At 41.7% G+C, this 19,092-nt stretch overlaps 1 protein-coding gene across 4 annotated transcripts; it reads left to right on the top strand.

Annotated features, from left to right (window-relative positions):
* The first annotated feature begins 45 nt into the window (after positions 1–45).
* On the top strand, positions 46–18,645 carry crtac1b (cartilage acidic protein 1b). Of its 4 annotated transcripts, none has more exons than XM_026191074.1 (15): positions 46–171; positions 3,046–3,236; positions 4,553–4,749; positions 5,117–5,253; positions 7,634–7,790; positions 9,434–9,568; positions 10,241–10,383; positions 12,960–13,096; positions 14,529–14,611; positions 14,895–14,995; positions 15,088–15,256; positions 16,855–17,000; positions 17,225–17,267; positions 17,376–17,519; positions 17,790–18,645. In XM_026191074.1, the coding sequence occupies exons 2-15, from the start codon at positions 3,052–3,054 to the stop codon at positions 17,915–17,917; spliced, it is 1,905 nt and encodes a 634-aa protein (XP_026046859.1). In that variant the 5' UTR covers positions 46–171; positions 3,046–3,051; the 3' UTR covers positions 17,918–18,645. The 4 variants fall into 4 exon arrangements, with proteins under 4 accessions (XP_026046859.1, XP_026046858.1, XP_026046860.1 ...); XM_026191073.1 differs by lacking the exon at positions 46–171 and adding an exon at positions 943–1,237; XM_026191075.1 differs by lacking the exons at positions 46–171; positions 17,376–17,519 and adding an exon at positions 944–1,237 and having other exon boundaries at positions 17,795–18,645.
* Positions 18,646–19,092: the final 447 nt, after the last annotated feature.

Below are 19,092 nucleotides of genomic sequence, written 5' to 3' on the forward strand. Positions count from 1 at the left end.
ACAAGCGATTTCATAAAGCAAATCTTTTGGAAGTTGTGTAAAGGGAATAAGTGGGGAAAAACCCTTGAGATAAAGGCTGTTTAGCTCTCTCTCTCTTTCGCTCTCTCTCACCGTCCCTGGTGTCAGTTCGCTGGAGGATTTTGTCGGAGTTTCCCGAGCGTCTCTGCATCTGTGAGTACCTGAGTCTGCCCGCTGCTGAAGCTGCCGTCTTCCGCTGGGTTCAGGATCGTTGTGGCGCTCAGCTGGGATCTGCTGCGCAAAGACGCGAAAGAAAGTTGACGATTTGAACGTAACTTTCAGAGCAAAACCTCAACCCAGACAGAGACGCTTGTTATCAATAATGCTGTTAAACGGTCATCCCCTTTGGTTACAGTAGCTGTCACGGATTAAATGATGCTCATAGTTTTAAAAACGCCGATGTGCAGGTAGTTAAATGACAGCAGGTTTGTTTTGTAAATGGACTTATCATTACCGAGGTGGAGTGCGCTTATTTTTTAACTTTTCTCATTTTTAAAAGAAGTATTTTTATTTGATAGATAGATAGATAGATAGATAGATAGATAGATAGATAGATAGATAGAACAAAAACCAATAAAAACTACTAAACGTTGTTTAAATGATTATGTGGTGGTTTAAACTACTCATATGATGTGTTTTGTGAGTCAAATGAACAATAAATGAACAATAATCCTTGCTGGATTTATTGTTGCCTTATATTAAGTGGTAAATGATAGACGAACAAGAGCTTGTCATTAATGTCAGGTGTTGATTGAAATGTAATTCACTGTGACTGGTAGAGTGCTTTGTGTGTGTATGTGTGTGTGTGTGTGTGTGTGTGTGTGTGTGTGTGTGTGTGTGTGTGTGTGTGTGTGTGTGTGTGTGTGTGTGTGTGTGTGTTCTGCAGTGAGGGTGTCCTTCACAGAAAAGAGCTTCTGCAAAAGTGTGTTTGAAAGTGAAGATGTTGCTGGCTCTTTGTCGCAGTGTTATCAGGATCAGAGCTGAGCACGAATTCTTCAGAAAGCACATGCTGATGTTGCACGCTGTGGTAATGACCTCTTAATGCCAACATAAATAACCACATCGAAAGCATTTCTCTGCTCTGAAACGACTATTCGTTTCCTGGGCCGTTTCATTGTCTTTGAATGGTTTACAGGAGATTACTTTGCTTGATGTTCCCTTGTTTGGGCGGTGACCTCGGCAGATGTTATATCATCGAACCCAGATGAGGGCAAAAATGGTTTGTGGATATGTGCTTGCAGAAAAGTCCAACTTTGCTTGACAGCTGAAGAAGGATGTCTTGGTTCTTACTGCAGTGAATCTGTGGCGAAGAGACTTCATGTCCTTGGCTGGATAATATAGTACCTCATGATTTTATCAAACTGAAAAGTCTCCAGTGATTTCATGCACTCATCTGTCCTATCACCAATCCTCTTTCATGTCGCTATTACTTTGTGTGGGTGACTTATAAGGGATACCAAAGTTTTTTTTTCCTTTTGTCTTTTTCAGGCTGGTGTTCAACTGAAATATGAATATAACCTTGTATGCATGGCTATTAAAGTTAACCTGTCCACCTTTCTAGTAGAAGCTGCATCATTTACACGTTGTTATCTTGTCCTCTAATTGGCTGATTTGCAGTTCATTTAAAAAGATCTAAAGAGACTGTGTGCTGTTCCATAACACTTAGTTTTTTGACTTTCCACGTTTCCGTTTCCTTTTCTTTTTAATTTATAGCCCACTCCCCCTATCTAATATGGAGTTTATTAGCAAGTCTGTAAAGTCCCTTTCTCTAGTGTGGAACTGGCCAGCTCATTTGTCATCACATCCTGCTCTAATGGGGAGAAACTGCCTCATCTTGAGCTCCCAGTGTTGTTAATTAACCCTTCTTGCTAACAGGCACAGTCCACATTACTACCGGCTCTTCTGCCGGCGTTATCGCTGCGCTGCCTGCCCAGGGAGTTAGCGTTGGCCCCGGCCATATTTCTGCAGGTGTCAGCAGAGGTGCTTCCTCTCCTGCTTTTTGTGCTTTTGAGAGTATTACTCAAGCAGCACTGTGGTTTTATCTTAAATTGAATTGTTGAGGGAGATGTTAAAGAGCCATACATCACCTGGACACTCAGCAGAAAGGGAGAATCTGCAGCAGTATAGATGGGAGCGTCTCAGCGGCATTACAGATGGAATGACGGAGGACATGTTCATAAATCCACAGGCAGAGAAAATCAAGTTGTCAGCCTTTAGAATGCCACTTAAATGTGTGCACGTGTGTGTCTGTGTGTGTGTGATGTTTTGCAGGGCTGTTGCTGATGAGCTTCTTATTTCAGCGTTAAGAAGGTGACCCTTCTCTTTGCCAATTCCTCTTTGCTTCTTTTCAGCCTGAGCGTCAGAAACTCCACCTCACCTTTACCTGCCTGCAATTCACAACTCGAATTGGATCAATGTTCACCTTTTATCTGCTTACCACTTAAAGGACAATAATACATCACTGAGTCCTTTTATCCAAACAGAAAAAAAATCTTTTCCATTTTAGTGTTGGTCCTTGTCTCTAAGGAAACAACACCTCAGGTCTGTTATAACAGGTCGTATTGGTTTCCTCTGTACTCACTTGGCCTCTGGCTAATGCCTTCGCTCCATGTATGGATTTTCTGTCTTGTAATTCCTCAGCCTGTCTGCATGTGATGGGTTGTTCAGATCTAACCCTGCAGAATGCCGCTGATTGCAGTGGTATATCCTCATCTTTATGTCTGAGTATAGCAGGAAGCTTTGCCAGCAATGTTTGCCTTATGATGGATTTGGAGAACTAGCAAAAAAAAAGTGGGGGGATGTGTTGCAGTTGCAGATGAATGACTCATATTTTTTTATGGGATTCTCATTACACATCAACTAGCAGGTCACGTGTGCAGTAGTTCAGGTGAATAGCGTTGTGGATTGGATGAATGGTAATTTTGCTGTTCAGACTGTATATGTCTGTACAACGTCCGTTGGCGTTATTCAGCACTTGAATTCTTTAAAACAAAAGTCATGTTGCAAATAGTGTGTTTCGCCCTTCAGGTAAGGATGTTGTTGTGGCTGGTTTTGTTCCTGCCCGCCCTCTCGGTGGCTCAGAGGTCAGAGCCCGTGTTCTCAGCTATAACCAAGACCGTCCTTCCTCCAGACTACGACAACAACCCCACCCAGCTCAACTATGGCGTGGCTGTCACTGATGTGGACGGGGATGGAGACCTGGAGATATTTGTAGCTGGGTGAGGAACGTGCAGAGAAAGCTGGACTTACCATCACCATAAAAACCCCCTAAATCCCTTAAGTTTCCCTCCCACTAGTCTAACTCTTAAGCTTAAATAAAAACACAACTTCCAAAAGATAAAGGTTAAAGACAAAGGCAAAAAAAGCTAAAAGATAAGAGATGCTAAGGCCACCCTGGGGCTCAGTCAACTGATGAAAAATGGATATGATCGAAAAGAGTGCCAGTGATGGGAACAGCTTTACAAGACTGCCTCAATCCAGCAATGACTGAGCATGAATACATTTCCCAGTGCTTAACAGGAAATAGATGAACCAAAAATGACCCTGCTTAATAGATGTAATTTAGGTAAAACATCCTATTCAGCAGGTATCCTGGACGGGAGCTCATCCCAAAACCTCATAGAGGATGTAATTTAATTTACAATTAAAATAATTACTTTTATATACATTACACTGACAGTGCCGACCTTCTCTAATATACTTTGGTGACAACCAAGAAAGCTTTTGTAGTGTATATCCAAACATTTTAGACTATATTTTTTAAGTATTTAGGCAAATTTAGATTTTGATTTCAAACTGAATGTTAGCAAAATGCACTGTCAAGAGTAAGTTTACAACATTTCTTGCAAACTGGCATAAAAAACATCAGAGGCTTGGATTCTAAATCAAAACCATGAGTAGAGATTACACTGTTGAAAAAAAATGTGTGCAATCAAAATTATCCATTGTTCTGTTTTACACCTCTCACTGATTTGCTCCCCACTGCAATGGCACCTGAGGCTTATGGGTAAACAAAATTCATGAGCTCCAATGTGACAAGCATAAGATCTCAGTGAAACGTCTCCATAATATAAACCTAAAGGGCTTCTGTGTCCGGTAAACTAAGGACTACATGACTGACTCATCCTGGACTTACATGCCATAAAATCCAAATTATGAAAATACATGAGTGACGTTATTACGCAATAAACAGAATTCGTTTGCATGTAACAGATATTTTTAAGAGGCAAAAAATAGACATTAAGGTCAAAATGATTTGCTATAAGTAAAAATAAATAAATAAAATGTGAATCTAAAAATTTTGCTTGCCAATCAATCTCTCTGATCAAATCTGCAACTACAGAATAGAAGAGAGATGCAGGAGTCCAGCTGTCATCAAAGTCTTTATAAAGTTAAACTTCAAACTAAACCAGCAAGCAAATGTTGCTTTCAGCATGTTCAGCCAGCACTTGCTAAAGCTCATAAACTGTAAAACAAGAATGTCATACTGTCAGTCATGTGCATTATAACAGCGTGCTATTTTTGCCCGTGACAGCTACAACGGCCCGAACCTGGTGCTAAAGTACGACAAACAGAGGAAAAGGCTTGTCAACATCGCTGTTGACAACCGTAGCTCCCCGTTCTATGCCCTGAGAGACCGTCAAGGCAACGCCATCGGAGTGACAGCTTGTGACATCGATGGAGATGGACGGGAAGAGATTTATGTCCTCAACACCAATAACGCCTTCTCTGGTACAGTGCGAGCTGATACACTTTTGGAAAACTACAAAGGCACACATAGGGCTTTCTTTCTTTTTTTTCCTTTTACACAGAGACAAAGGAGGAGAATCGGTATGCAGATATTAAGCTTATCTCAGCTGAGTCTTCAGCAGATAACAGATAAGCTTTGCGCTGCTATTAATCTGTGAGAAACCCAGAGATCAGACTGCCAAAACTGCAACACCTCACGTCTGTCATTTTTCTTAAACTCCTTTATCACTTTGCTCACTTCCAGCCACAGGAGCCTGTTTTCACTCACCCACAGTTTTTGCATTACACAATGCCTCTTTTCTCCACGCAGTCTTTGTCTTTCCTGAACCTTTTCTCTCTCTGCATCAAGGTCGGGCAACATACTCTGACAAGCTGTTTAAGTTCCGTAATGGGCGCTTTGAAGATCTGCTGAGCGATGATATTAACGAACACAGAGACGTAGCCAACCCTATGGCTGGGCGCTCAGTGGCCTGTGTGGACAGAAAGGTACTTCTCATACAAACACACACACACACATCAAGTGCACTATATGCAGATCTGCACCGTACGCACACTCCCTAGAGTGTCTTCTCCGTACATGCACGGGTGCTTCTGTTTGTTTACCAGTGATAACTCATGCCCTGCCTACGCCGCCCTTCTCAGCATGTGCTATGACAGTTCATTTGGGGGGAATGGTGTGCCATTTTCTCTCTTCTGTCCATCGCACCAGTGTAATTACAGAAGCCAGGGCTCGTTTGTTTTATAGAACATCGTACGAGGGGAGGAGTGATGACTGCACACTACTGCTTTCTGCCCGTAGCATTTTTTTCCCCTCTTTCACTCAGTCCCTTCTCCATTGTTTCCACTTTTATTTTTTAGTCCCTTTTCTCTCACTGACTGACACGCTCACCCTCTTTCTTTGTCTCTTATCTCACACCCACGCATGCAATTCTCACTTCCAATCAGGGACGGGCTAAAGAAGGTAATAGCGGGAAGAGGAAAGTAAAGACTACAATAGATTTTTTTAACCACTGTCCCATCACACTGAGCACTGATAAGTTGTGCTGCTGCCAAACCGATTGGAAAGATATCTGCTTTTAAATGGCACGATTCTTTTGGAAGGAGCCAAAACCCCGATGTGTGCTTTTGCATGTCAGTTCCAGCTGACCAGCAGAGAGAGAACATGTTTTCCTGTTGCTGAACAGGTTTTATTAGAACATATTAAAAGAAACAGCTGCAGAACGTTGCACAGGCCAAAAGCAAAGCATGCTTTATATTCAGCTGGGTAGCTAATGCTTTCGATGTTGTTTACTCATAAATAAAGTGTTATCTTTAAGAGAAAAAGATCGATTTACCACCCGACCGTTTCGTCCCTACCCGGTCTCCTTGAAAGTGACATCCCATCATCATTCTAACACAAACTGATGAAGGTGACATATTGAAGGGCCTCACATTGAACTGATAGATTGGTTCACTAAAACTTTAAACTGGCAGGCATGAAAAAATAAACGACTTTTAAAAGCCAGAATAATTAAAAAATTGTTCAAATGAAGCTCAGTGAAAAAGTACAAGATGCAGTTCTTGACAATAAAAGAATAAAAATGCTGCAGTAGCGGCAAGTTAGCTTATTCATACTTCTTGATTGATGTAAAGGGTGTGCAGTCCTTGGACCAACATGCACTGCAGGCATGTATAGCGCGCTATTCACAATGCCAATCCCAGTGACAGAAATTAGCCTTGGGTGAAGACTTATTGAAAAACCGTTGACTTTTAAGTTGGTTAAGTAACTTCCAGTTGCCTTTAGCTCTTTCATTGTAATTCATTTTCATGTTTTGCAGCTTCGGAGCGTGCTTGCGTGTCCGGCATGCGGTGTGTGCGCGACGCACTGCTCCCACAGCATGTGACACTAAATGACATTTATATCAACCAGACTCATTTACCTTCCTTGCATTGTAAAGATACAATATGGTGTAACAGAAATAGTGAAATTGCGTGTGTGCATTTGTTTGCATATGTGCATGTGTTTCTGTTGATTGAAATATGTTAGGCCTGGTGGGAAAGCTCATTGGAATCGAGTGTGTAGTCTATTAGTGTGGTTCCGTCTGTGATTTTGTGTCTGCAGGGACTCTGACTGATAATGGAGTGTGAAATTAATCTCCAAAGGGAGGCAGAGCAAGGAGTAGGGAGAAAGGGCTAAGAATAAGGGGTACGGGGTAAGAAATGGGGGTAGGTGGAGCTGAAGATGACGAGAGGTTTGACTGGGAAAGTAAACAATATTAATAAGCATAGTAACTCCAGAATATTAATAATAAAAAAAGATGATCTAGACAGTGTTACAAATAACCTGTTTAATCCTATTTTTGTTTGATGAATACTCCAACGTGAGGGTCTGAAAGAGGTTGCATATTTCAAAACATTTGCTTTTTCAGTTGGCTTTAAGGAACTTTATAGTATTTCAGACATTTTTAAGCTGACTACAATTTTTCTGTCCTGTCCTGCAGTCTAGAGGTAGAACATAGATTTATATATTGAGCTTAGAGCCTCCACTTCCACTCAAAAGAGTAAAAGAAAATTGTGTTGATGATGCAATTGAAGAACTAATGAAATAAGAGAAAATGCAGCCAATCCTTAATATGGTCAAAGGAAAAGTAAATGTTTTTATATATGACATGAGCACCGTAGAGTCTGTTTTACTGACTACAGACATCTTAAAAAGCTCTTCAGGAAACACAGAAATGCAGAAATATAAAACATGTTTGTTTTTTTTAATTTACAGTTGCTTATAATTTCATGCGTAGCTATGAGTGCATTTGATCGGGTTGCAGCATATTCTTGATTTATATTAATAAAAATATGAATACACGTAAATCTTTATTTTTCTGCACAGGGTACAGGTCGTTATGCTATCTACATAGCAAACTACGCCAGTGGCAACGTGGGCCCTCATGCGCTCATAGAAATGGATGAGGCAGCGAGTGACCTTTCGCAGGGCGTCGTTGCCCTCTCCAATGTGGCAGAGCGGGCTGGAGTCAACAAATTCATTGGTGGGTATGAAGCACTGACTGGGGGTATTTGATATAGACGATTGCTTTAAGATCACCCAGCACTACTGGACCTTCAGTTTGATTTATACAGACATTTGCAGAAGGGGCATGTGCTTGTTGTACTCACAGAGGTTGAAATATAGGACTTTGCGACACACAGGGAAGCAGACGAGGGGCGAGTCAGAGGGGGTTAGAGAAGTGCCAGGCGAGAAAGAGAAAAAGGGCTTGAGAGAAAGAAGAAGAAAGAGGATGTAAAGGCTCTTTTGGCGCTGTCAGCTATTTACTCCAGCCAAAGTCACAGGGAATCAAAGGCAAAGGGCGGCAAACACATATATCAAACCTATTCTAACCATGAAATTCAGCTGTTAATCTTGGCATCTAAATCAAATTAAATAGTTTCCGTTTTAGTAAGACAGTAATTGAGAAAATTCATGGATGGCATTAATTATATTTTAGCATTAATTGTTTGGATTAAAGGGTTTTCACATACTGGCAGAATAATCATTACAGGAACATAAAACATTGTATTTGGCAAATCAACTCCCTGTTTTCATTAAAAATGTTGCTTAGAACTGTTTTTGGAAACAAAATGAATATTTCACTGAAATGATGTTGAAATGTGTCACTACAGCCCGCGTCATCACGTGGATCAATTTAGGTCTGTGATATATAGAAGAACAGAACAGTAAATGCAAAAAATGTTACCATGATTAATTTCTTCATAATAGAGACTGTCATGATGAAAAAAAATGCTGCCCCTGTGATAATTTATTATAATCACTGAAAAGTCCTTGTTCTGGTGAGTTTTGGAAATACGAGGTGACTTTGTATGTGAGCGCCCCGGCATGAATCTTCATCATCTATGGATTTTTTTTTCACGTGCAGGATATCATCTGATCCACCAGGGGGGAAGATGAGCTTGCTCACATTTGCTGTGAATGATGTACGATAGATGGCTTTGTCATCAAACTGCCGTTAATCAGAGGAGAGGGACAGTCGGTGAAGTTGTATATCTAATGGTTACATATCTCCAGAGAGACATTAGTGGTTTATGGCCGTAGGGGTTGAGTGGTATTTGTCTGGGTTGATGGAGCGGGCCAGTAAATCAGCAGCGAGTCATGACTTGCAGCAGTGACTTTGCATACTGGAAGGACAATCAAAGCCCTTTCAACTCCATAATTAAACTCTGCTGGTCTGAGATGAAGCACTACATTTTACAGAATGTCACTGGAGAATCCTGGGGTGATGCTAAAAGTGTACCTTCAAGTGTAACAGTTACAAAAATCACTACATAAGGAGAAAATTACTGTTTGCTTTTGGTTAATGCAAAAGATTCTTTGTGTTTTTGCATTTCTTGTTGTGCTTAGGTGTGTTTACCTGTGTTTGTGTGTATGTAACCCATCAGAGTCAGTGTCTGTGTCAGCAGAAAGAGCTGCCCTACTCAGAGGAAATGACCTGGAAAGACAGTAATAATCTCTTCCCTTTCACTTTTGTTAAGGCGGTGATCTCTCTCCCTCTGCTCTCTCTGTTGTTCCTCATATCCTGCTTCATTTTTTTCCTCCCAAATGTTGTGCTAGCCCTCTTCTGAGCTGCCTAATTCTCCCACCGCTGTGTGTCTTGTTCCCTTGTCTTTCTCTGTGCAGGAGGAAGAGGTGTCGTGGTGGGGCCCATTGTCAGTCAGACTCTGTCTGATGTGTTTTGCGACAATGAGTACGGTCCAAACTTCTTGTTCAGGAACAATGGCGATGGAACTTTCACGGATGTGGCACAGCAGGCTGGTGAGATGATCACGTGCAGTTTACCAGATCATAGCCTGGGAGATCAGTTATTTCTTCACACATCAATCATCCTGTGAAAAACAATAAACGCGAGAGGCATTGTTGTATAGAATAAATATCAGTCGTGCATGATTCCTAAAATATTTCAACCTAATTAATATAAAAATCTAAGTTTGTTAAACCATATATTTTAATATTGTGGCTTTTAACGATTAATTAGCTGTCAACTGCAATGAAACCTCACAGAATGAGAAAGCAATAAATTAAGTTTATTAAAAAAATAAATAAATCAAGATGATTTAAATGCACTATAGTAATAATAACTGGTGAGGCCTCCTTTTCTGTAATGACTCATTGTGATAAAGTATGTGTTTGATCGCTGCAGGTGAAGCGCAAAGCCATCAGCTTATCAGAGAAGCTGTTTTTTTTACCGTCATCTCATGATGACAAGAAAGTGATTGCCATGAATTCAGTGATTGATTTTAAACATTAGAAATGTAGCACTTCATCGTTTTTATGTCACCAGTTTGTTGTTTAATAAATCAGACACTGAAGTGCTGTATTGTACCCAATGACACAGTTCCAGCAGCAGCACTGGTCAGGGTTACCTGGTTTTGAAAATATTGATGGCAGATGATGGAAACAGATTGGGAACATCTCGAATCTTTTTAGGTGTAGAAGACCCCATGCAGCACGGCAGAGGGGTGGCTCTTGCAGACTTCAACCGTGACGGTAAGACGGACATCGTCTACGGGAACTGGAACGGACCTCATCGGTTGTACATGCAGCTCAGTAACCGCAAGCAAAAGTTTAAGGTGGGCCCGGATTTGATGCTATCAGCTCAGTTAGCATCAAACCGACACGACTGCCAGATACCTTATAAAGACCTACTTCAAATGATCACATATGATAAATGGAAGCATGGGCATTCTCACATTTCCACACATTCCACTCCACATGTGATCTGCTGAGGAAAGTGTGCTCAAAAGTTGCAGTGCTTGTGATTTCACTGCAATAACCGATTGAATAATATGATTTTACTTAGTGAAGGACCCAAAAAGCCCATTCAGATTGTCACTGTCAACTCTAGAGAGTTTCAGAGAGAGGTTGTTGTTCTTCTGTCTAATGAACAAGGAGCACAAATAAAACAAATCAGACCTGTTATCACTGTGAATCAAAGGACTATCAATCCAAATGGTTGGCGAGTGAATTAACACTACTCAGTGGCTGCCCACTTTGCGTTTGAGTGGTATTTAAAGACGCAAGGTTAGTGATTTACTCAATCAATGACTCTACAGACAGCGTGTGCAAGGCAGCCAGCAGCACGCATCTGTTTGGGTACTAAGTTTTAGAGTGGCGAAGTCAGAGACAGGCCCTGCTGCATAAATCTGTAGAGGATTCGGGCTCGGTGATCTATCTGCCACCACCTGCACTCGCATCTTTTACCTAGGAGATAAATGTCACCCAAGACATCTTTATAGGGGTCGAGTAAGGGGTTAATGTGTGATGCTTTGCCCAGAGATAGTTCCATCAGCATGACACACACACACACACACACACACACACACTGAGACACTCAAACCCTGTTACGCCTATACGTGCAAAAACACAAAAGACAAATTGAATTAGCCTGACAATGTTTTTTTTTTTTTTGAACCAAGATTGTTAAATCACAACCCCAAAACATATTTAAGACGCCCTTCGCCCACACAAGCTGACACTCCTACTAGCCGTGTTGACCTTTGGCATGCATAATGAAGCTGTTGTATCACTTCAGTAAACCACCAATTAAATTGGGCTGAACCAGCAGCTTGCCTGGGCAGTGGAAAGTGCCGATTAGGCCCGTTTGTGCTTTAATTAAAATCTGTTGCAGAGGGTTTCCTTGGAATAGGTTTAACATACACTTGTGCTCACACATACACATAATGAATATATATTTAAAAAGAAGAAAGGTTTTAGTAGAAGTTCTCTTGGAGTTCTTTTGCATTCAGTAATCTGAAATAAAAATTGGTCAGTGTAAGGAAATTTAGTCATTTTACTATTTATTTCTAATTAACTCCATGCAGATTATATCTTTAGAAGCCCTGTATTAGTTCTGGGGAGAGCCCTTTTTGTTCCTGAAGGCACTTTTATTCATGCGCCTACTGTCTTCGGCACTTATTACGGAGCTGTCCCTGCTTTCCTCACTCTTGGCCTCAGCTGGCCATCCCCTCTCCTTCACCTGAGAAGCAGAAGGTCACTGTGGGCGGCCCCCACCCCTGCAGCTTTATGAGCCTTATAATTAAAACAGGGAGTAAATACTGGGGGGAGTGAAGGGCTGCTCTATAACTCTTTCCCGACTTATCACTGTGTCACTGAAGCGGGGAGATATCTGTTACTTTCTCATGCAAAAACTCTTCTGCTGCAGACTTTTTTCGGAGGTGGGGCACGAGGGCTGCTGTCGACTTGCCCCATGCCAGAGGATGTAAAAAGAGCCCAGACACAAGCACTGGACGCTGATTGACATGTTTTTATTTTGAAGGAGGTTGAACCTTGAGGTTATGAAACGGTCTTTCGAGCGAGTGCATCAGGTCACATAACATTGAACAAAATGGACTAAGGAACCACGAGATGTAATCACAGCAGGTTCATGTAAAAACAAGTTCATGTAAAATTACACATCCTTCCAATGTTTTTACCTCGAAAACCTCTTCTGCTTATACAAAGTTACTCTGGTGTTCTCATATCTAGACAGTTGAAGGAAAGGAAAACCCTTTAACCCTGATTAGTCAGTGGAATTGAGCAACTTTTTTGAATCCACTACTAGGCCAGGGCCTGTCTTTGTGGAGTTTGCATGTACCCTGGCTTCCTTCCAAAGTCAAAAGAAATGCAGTTAGTGGGGTTAGGTTAACTGGTGATTCTAAATTACCCATAAATATGTAAATGTGAGTGCAAATGGTTGTCTCTCTCTATGTGCTAGCCCTGTGGTTGACTGGCGACCTGTCCACCAGGGTGTACTTTGCCTCAACACTCTTGCATGGGTTGGACTCAACTGCAGTAAATAAGTTGATTTATTATTAATTAATAAAATTGGTCCAACTCAAGTACATTAAGTCTGAATAACAGAATTTTGAGAACAGAACTGAGATCAGCTGCTACAGGCTATATAATATATTATTTGTTAAAATTAGAATGTTATAACTATAAATACGGAAAAAGCTATATAAATCCTGATAATTCTGGTACCCTGGGCAGTTTATCTAGTAAGTTTCATCCAGATTCATCCAAATAGTTAAAATGCAGTATCCAGCATCCAGTTTCATCCAAATAATTGAAAGGCATTCAACTTATGCATGCATTGTGCTTCTGTAAATGCATGCATGTGTTTCAGTGATGTTACCTTTTTCCCCAGGACATAGCATCCCAGAAGTTTTCCATGCCCTCCCCGGTTCGAACTGTTGTCGCTGCAGATTTTGACAATGACAACGAGTTGGAGGTGTTCTTCAATAACATCGCTTACAGAGGCCCCTCCGCCAACAGACTCTTTAGGTACTCGCACCAACACTGTCAGATTTTGTTCAAGTATGACAGTAAGTTTTTAACATCACTTTGATGAGAAGCTTAATCGAATACTCTTGTGTCTTGATTTAATATTCTAAAGCCGAGCATGGAAGCTGAGAAGAATTTAAAATTCCCAGCCAAGGATACTTATCTAGTCTGGCATCCCGCCTCCTCCTCCACACATGAATGAATCTTTCATTAAGACAGTTTTAGGTCTCTTTTTGGCTCGTGGTTTGGCTTCCTCTCTTGATAATATTAATGAACTCAGCTCTTAAAATGTAATATATGATACATATTAATTGTTAGGACTTAATAGTAGAATGAACCCATCTTCCTGAATAAAAATCTGATCTGGCATATTTATCTGAACAGGATGCAGAACTCATGATGAACGTTGCCAGGAGATGTTGGGTTAATTTATTCTGAATATCAATAATCAGTTTGAGCTCCACAGATTTCCTGGAGCTGAATATTCCTGCACACCAGGTCATCGAAGGAAAATTTGTCTTTCTGGGCATGGTCTGACAGGGGTCACAGCTCCATGGCCTGTGGCTCTGCCATTGTGTGCTCCGAAGATGAATCAGCTTTTTTCAAACTCTATTCTCTGGCACTGAAATAAAAACAAGCCCAAACTAATTAATTCAACACAACGAATCAATATTTAGCTTAGCTGAAGTGTTTAATAGTCAGGATCAGCAGATTAGTGTACCAAGATAGCTAATTATTTTAAGGAAAGCAGGTTCATGGTGGGTGATAATGTGCATATGTTTAACAAAGGATACAGGTTTGTAAACTCAATACATTTTCACCAATGTGCTTCACAGAGATATGACAAATTACGAATTGATAATAATTAATTCATACAAATCAGTAATTATGTAAGTTTGGAAATATCTAATTTTCTTCTTGTCTTCTGGTTGTTGTATTTGTGTTTACTGAGAATATATGTACATTGTCATTATTTATGTTAGTTTCCTGTGTTATGTGTAGTAATATGCACTATATCTTCTGATTAGGAGACTGCAGGTCACTGTAAAGTTTTCCACTACAGTAATTGTCTATTCAAAATCTACTCATAATAGAATATTGTCAGTAGTCTGAGTGGTGCCTATTATATGTACTATGTACTAATTTATTGACAATATCACTACGGATATCAGCAATTGGAACAATTCGTTGTCTTTTTTATTAAATCAAGTATAAACTTATCATATTTTAATCTAATTGTGTAATTTATGCATTAAAGAGTTTCCAGTTTCCAGTTTAAAAACAACAAAACAAAACAGTGAATTGTAGCATAGTGACGAGTTTCAGAAAAGCCTTGTGTTATTTGGATCTTTCCTATACTGCAACCACATTTATAGCAGCTTAGAATTTTTGCAGTGATTTCAGGGTAATGTTTGTGGTACTACTTCAATAGGGTGAGCAGGAGAGAACATGGAGACCCCCAGATAGAAGAGCTGAATATCGGGGAGGCAGCAGAGCCTGAAGGACGAGGAACCGGTGAGCATGGCAGAAAAGATAGCTGTCATACAGCTCTATTAAAAATGATAAGCAGCACTACACCATATCTCCTCTGCTATTACAACATCAAACCTCTAGATGGCATTAGAGCTCCACTTAGAATCTGAGTTTCCTCATGCACTTTATTATAGGAAAAAATAGAATTGGTTCCACATTATTAGTTCAATGACTGTTGGATTATGTCCCTGCATGAGGATAATAAATGTTATGAGGAATGTATCCTCGAGTGTTTAGCCGCATCATTACTGTGATGAATCTCCAGGAGCGGTAGCCACAGACTTTGATGGGGATGGGCGCCTGGAACTGCTGGTGTCTCACGGTGAAAGTGCAGCACAGCCTCTCTCTGTCTACAAAGTCAACCAGGTGAGTGATTGTGAGACATGTGATACTCGATAAGTAGTGTGACATTAAGCCTTACTCCCTCTTTTTTTCCCCTTTTTCTGCCTTTTTCTTAGGGCAATGCAAACTCATGGCTGCGAGTGATTCCCCGGACAAAATTTGGCGCTTTTGCCAGGGGAGCTAAAGTGGTTGTATATACAAAAAAGAGTGGCCCACACACAAGAATAATTGATGGCGGCTCAGGGTACCTCTGTGAGATGGAGCCTGTTGCCCACTTTGGCCTCGGTAAGGAAATATCAGAAAATACACGCTTAACTTGTTTTATCTGATCCGCAGATGCAACATCTAATGTTAATTCACTCTGATATAAATTAATAAAAGCATTTCTTCATAGCTTGCTTCTCTTGTTCTCAAATTGGTTTCTGAGGTTTGAATGGGCGGTAAGACAGATAAACATTGCAGAGAGTAGCAGCAAGGAAGAAAACAAAAGCATGTGGAAAGCATTGTCTTAATACCTTCAGCCTGATTAGGCACCCACGGGAGCAAAAGTTCTCTGTGGGAGGGAGCTGATTGGGCAAAACATGAAGAGCGGAGGAGGACAGGTGCTGCAGATGGAAGCCAGCCATGGTTGTGAGGAACTAGCTCTATGTCTCTTTCTGACTGTCCTTCCCTAGGACAGTCAGCTGGTTACCATACAGGCCTGCTAGCCCACCCACCCACTACTCCTCCCTGGCTCTCCTCACTGAGCCTGTTCAATATCAGGATTGTCCAAGCTCACATCACCTTTGGTGGCCCTCATAATACACTCCAGCAGCAAACTATCCAGACAATTGTGGCTTTAGTAGAGACCTCCATTCTCCAGGTTGAAAAGTGTCAGTACTCTTAGACATGTGAGATCTGTTCCCCACAACAAAATGAGACGGTGTCACGTGGGTGTAGAACAGGTGAAATATTCTTTGGCTCTCAGGCAGCACACCTGCTGAGTGGACTGTCTGTCTGGCAAGGTAACTCCAGATCTGTTTACATAAGAAATGCCACTTTAATTAAGGGCTACAGAGGGCCTCTGGAGAGGGGCTTTCTCTATGCCCAATGAAAACAGTTAATAGAGCGAAGAGGGGAGAGTGCTTGTACAACGTGAGCCAGTAAAAAAGAAAGGAAAGAGATAACCTCCAATATATAGAGGTTTCTCACGTTTCATCATGTGTACATTGCTCAAGAATTGTATCTTGTATTGGATGTGATACAACCAGTGGTTGGGAGGGAAAACCGTGTGATTGTAAATTGCTGTGGTTGTTACCTGGTTGCTGCAGGTGCCCATAATTTGCATGAAAGATGGGGATTTGTTTGCAGACATTTGCTAACTACTAGCTGTGCTGTAGTGAAACTTGGAAAAGTGCAATGCAGACTGGAAAATGGAGAACGTTCTCCTCCCAAGTAAAAGTGCCTCAGCTGACCTGTCAAAATGTGCAGCTTTTACTTTGAAGGTGAAAAGTCTCAGTTTCTGGTTTGTGTCACAGTTTGCACAGATTTACTACACCTTACTGGACAGTGTTTGCAGACAAGTTTGCATCTCCCATACAGACTATGGCCGACTAAGACAGGCTGCTAAGGGAGCAGTCTCTAGGCTTGTGTGACTGGGGCTTTAGCAACAACCTTAGGCAACCACCTGCCAACTGGTTGGAGAATACAAATGTTTCCTTTGTGGACTGATGTCTTGACCATACATTGTCACCAAGATTGTTATCCATCTAAAATGACAGACAAGTTACTGCCATGTGGTTAGTCATGTGTCTGACAAACCTCAACACTGTAAGGTTCAGTGATCAGTGGTCTTATATTTATGTATGCACTGTAACTACCTCAGATTCTACTTCCCTGAATAGGCAAGGATGTGGCCACCAGTGTGGAGGTGTTCTGGCCAGATGGTCGTTCAGTAGCCCGGGCCCTCGAGCCGTCAGAGATCAACTCAGTGCAGGAGATCCACTATCCAAGAGATGAGGAGGAAGTTACTCCTACTGTGGAAATAGAGGTACACAAGTGCTTCATAGTGGGTTTCAGCATGTTTTTTATTCTCAATAAACTAAATACTCATTTTGTCCGAATAACAAAGCTGCTACAAACACAACACCAACTTCAAGAAACAATCGACATCAAGTTGTTTATTGTAAATTGTTGGGATAGTGCAACAGTTTTACGGATCTTTCACAGGAGAGTTCATTAAAAATAATATTTCTTACTAATTGTCTCTTACAGTGTGGTCACGGGTTTGCTTTGAATGAGAATGGCCGCTGCACGGGTAAGCTGAGGCACTTTATCCACCTTCAAACTCTGTGCTTGTCTCTTTGTTTAAAAATCCTCACACACGTCAAGTGTCTTTGCCTTCCTCACTTCTCCCTGCCCTCAGATCAAGATGAGTGTACCCAGTTCCCCTCTGTGTGTCCCTCTGACCGCCCTGTCTGCACCAATACCTATGGTAGCTATAAGTGCCGCGCCAAGAGAAGATGCAACCAGGGCTTTGAGCCCAACGACGATGGGTCAGCCTGTGTGGGTGAGTGGTCCTGGCAGAGTCAGGGTATCCGGATTACCAAGATCGTTAGAACAAAAGAAGCACTACCAGAGAACGAGATGCATTAAGTCTTAATTACAGTGGTTTGGAATAAAAGGCTTAGAGGTGCTTACATTCCTCCAACCGTGTCCTCTCCCTGCACCCCACTGTCTTGCATGACTGACCCTCATGTGAATGAGCTGTCTTCCAACTACAAAGACACACATGTTGGCTAACATTTCCCTGCCCTTTGTTTCTCTCTCTTCTCGGCAGCCCAGGTGGCTTACTTTGGGGGAACGCGGTCTTCTGGGGAGCGCAAGTGCTCGGGCCTTACTTTCCGGCTGCTCCCCGTCTCTCTGCTACCACTCATCTCTACCCATCTCTATTCTGGACTGCTGTAGCTGTGACTGTTTTCTCCCCTTCCTAACTCTTTCCACTACTAAAAGTGGGTGTACAGAAACTCTTAGAACAAACTTTTAACAAAAAAAGAGAAATTCCTCTTCACCTTCTCCTCTATGGATCTATGCTATCTTTACCCATCAGCTATTTACAGTCTCGCCTCCTGGTCATCTGCTGCTTTGTGTCACCTCTTGGCTCCCGGCCCCCTCTGGACTATAAAGAAACATACAGGGAGCATGCTCGCTGGGAGCTACAGGGTTCAGAACTAACTGTGCCACACCCGCAGAGTCCTCACGTCATCACCTGGCACTTATCTTAGTGGGACCTGAAACAAGGCCAAGTCAATAAGAGGAGCTTCGGCATAGAAACCGCTGCGCATACAGCAAACAGATCTACTGGCTCCACAGACCACATTCATTACAGACACGCTGAGCCCCATCTGTATATCCAAAATGCCTCTATGGTAATCCTTACAATGTCACTCTCATTCTTATTATGCGCTTACTGGGATGCCGAGGAACACCAGGCCTCCAAACTGTATGTTTTGAGTGTGTATTAATGTGTTTGCGTGGCTGTGTGAGCCTCAGTGTACTGGGTCCAAAGAGGCAGTCGCGTTGGGGAACATATGCCAGACCATCTGTCTCCGATGGTTGGTTACATTTTGTTACACATGAATTATACAACAGCACAGAGAAGAAGGCAAACACGTGTGTGTGTGTGTGTGTGTGTGTGTGTGTGTGTGTGTGTGTGTGTGTGTGTGTGTGTGTGTGTGTGTGTGTGTGTGTGTGTGTGGGTGTGTGTGCGCGTGCGTGCGTGCGAGCACAGGATGAGGCAGATTTTACATTTTTTGGAAAGTGTACTAAAACATATCACCGTAGGCATGTGCAAAGAACATGATGACAAAAGGAAAACACCTAAAACTGAACTGAACAGTGCACTTAATTTATGTTGGTGTTTCTCCTTCTGTTACACTGTGATTACAATCATGAACTCAACATGCAGTAAAAGCTGCTGTTCTTACATTTTAAAGTGTTCAAAATAAAGCAGCAGTCTTCAAGATTTCAGTCCTGACTGATTTGGGGACTCCTACAGGTCTTCTTTTGCAACCGGATATTTGTACGACATCACCGCCACAAGGAATCCATCATGCCAGTGCTCACAGCCACCGTCAGTTTGG

Source organism: Astatotilapia calliptera, chromosome 13, assembly GCF_900246225.1.
Source record: "Astatotilapia calliptera chromosome 13, fAstCal1.2, whole genome shotgun sequence".
NCBI classification, from domain to species: Eukaryota; Metazoa; Chordata; class Actinopteri; order Cichliformes; family Cichlidae; genus Astatotilapia; species Astatotilapia calliptera.

Bases quoted from the DNA above. Each gene is read 5' to 3' on its own strand.
- crtac1b (XM_026191073.1), top strand. From the start codon at position 1,202: ATGTTATATCATCGAACCCAGATGAGGGCAAAAATG. The intron at 4,750-5,116 runs GTACAGTGCGAG...CTCTGCATCAAG, and splicing joins CACCAATAACGCCTTCTCTG to GTCGGGCAACATACTCTGAC. The intron at 14,612-14,894 runs GTGAGCATGGCA...ATGAATCTCCAG, and splicing joins GCCTGAAGGACGAGGAACCG to GAGCGGTAGCCACAGACTTT.